This window comes from Octopus bimaculoides, chromosome 11 (assembly GCF_001194135.2).
Source record: "Octopus bimaculoides isolate UCB-OBI-ISO-001 chromosome 11, ASM119413v2, whole genome shotgun sequence".
Lineage (NCBI taxonomy): Eukaryota > Metazoa > Mollusca > Cephalopoda > Octopoda > Octopodidae > Octopus > Octopus bimaculoides.
In genome coordinates this window covers 62,894,487-62,895,430 of record NC_068991.1, presented here as the reverse complement: position 1 = coordinate 62,895,430, position 944 = coordinate 62,894,487, and the positions used below count along the sequence as shown (strand labels likewise).

The 944-nt window shown below is 39.9% G+C and overlaps 1 protein-coding gene across 1 annotated transcript in view; it reads right to left on the bottom strand.

The window, feature by feature from the left end:
• LOC106870592 (tubulin alpha-1 chain) overlaps positions 1 to 802 on the bottom strand; it is a 164,024-nt gene extending 163,222 nt beyond the window's left edge. Inside the window, exon 1 of the mRNA XM_052971994.1 lies at positions 123 to 802. Within this exon, the coding sequence (XP_052827954.1) occupies positions 123 to 125 (3 nt within the window). The 5' untranslated portion in view covers positions 126 to 802. The remainder of the gene's footprint in view (positions 1 to 122) is intronic.
• Between the last annotated feature and the right edge of the window lie 142 nt (positions 803 to 944).

The following is a 944-nucleotide window of genomic DNA, read 5'->3' as shown; positions in this document are numbered from 1 at the left end:
TATATATCAATAAAACAAATTTGAACAAAACATTTTCTAAATGTGAATGTTATAGTATTCAAGACTTGATTCCCTGTAATTTTGTAGAGTAATAGAATGGAGCAAAACGATAGCAAACTTACCATTGTTGTATCGCTCAAAAGAGGAGACACTAATAGGAAGATGGTTGCGATACGTAATTATTCAGTAACAGCTGGTTTATTCGGAGGGGAAACAGGAATGCTCTTGGCCTTCCTAAAAAAGTAATATTATTTATTCTCCTCCTACCCTTACTCTGATACTACTTCGTATCACCCAGTGGTGATGGTGATGATAGTCCAGTGTTGTGTGTTCGCTTCCGTGTTGCGTCTGTTATTATCTGAAGTTTATTGCTGAATTGCCGTTGGTTTTGTTGCAGGTTTTCCATTTTGGGTCTGCTTTATTTTAAGAATTGTTTAAAAACTGTTAGTGTCTTGCGACACATGGTTAGCCTTCACAGGCTGGTTTTCCCCCGTTTGGAGGTGAAGCGTTTATATTTTGTGTAGGGTGTCCTACACAAAATAGATGACGACACATTTTACGAGCTCTGGGAGAGCGAGGATGAGGTGGCCTACGCAAGTGATTCCGAAGAAAGTACGGATGATTATGCGGCTGCGGCACGAAGAAGGATGAGACGTTACAACATCAAGCTTGAGGCAGTCAAGAAGTTCTGGTCATTTCTTCAAGGGGAGGAAGACAACGTGAGGCTAATTCCCACCAAGGAGGTGATGGAAAGAATTAAGAGGAAAACAAATGTTTATAGGACGCTATATTTGAAGACTAGAAAAATAGAGAACGCTAATAGAAAAGGCATCAAACCCTATTATATATAAATTGGCGTGCAGAAGAAGATTTGCAACGGTGGAGGCGCAGTATATGTGTGTGTGTGTGTGTGTGTGTGTGTGTGTGTGTGTGTGTATATATAT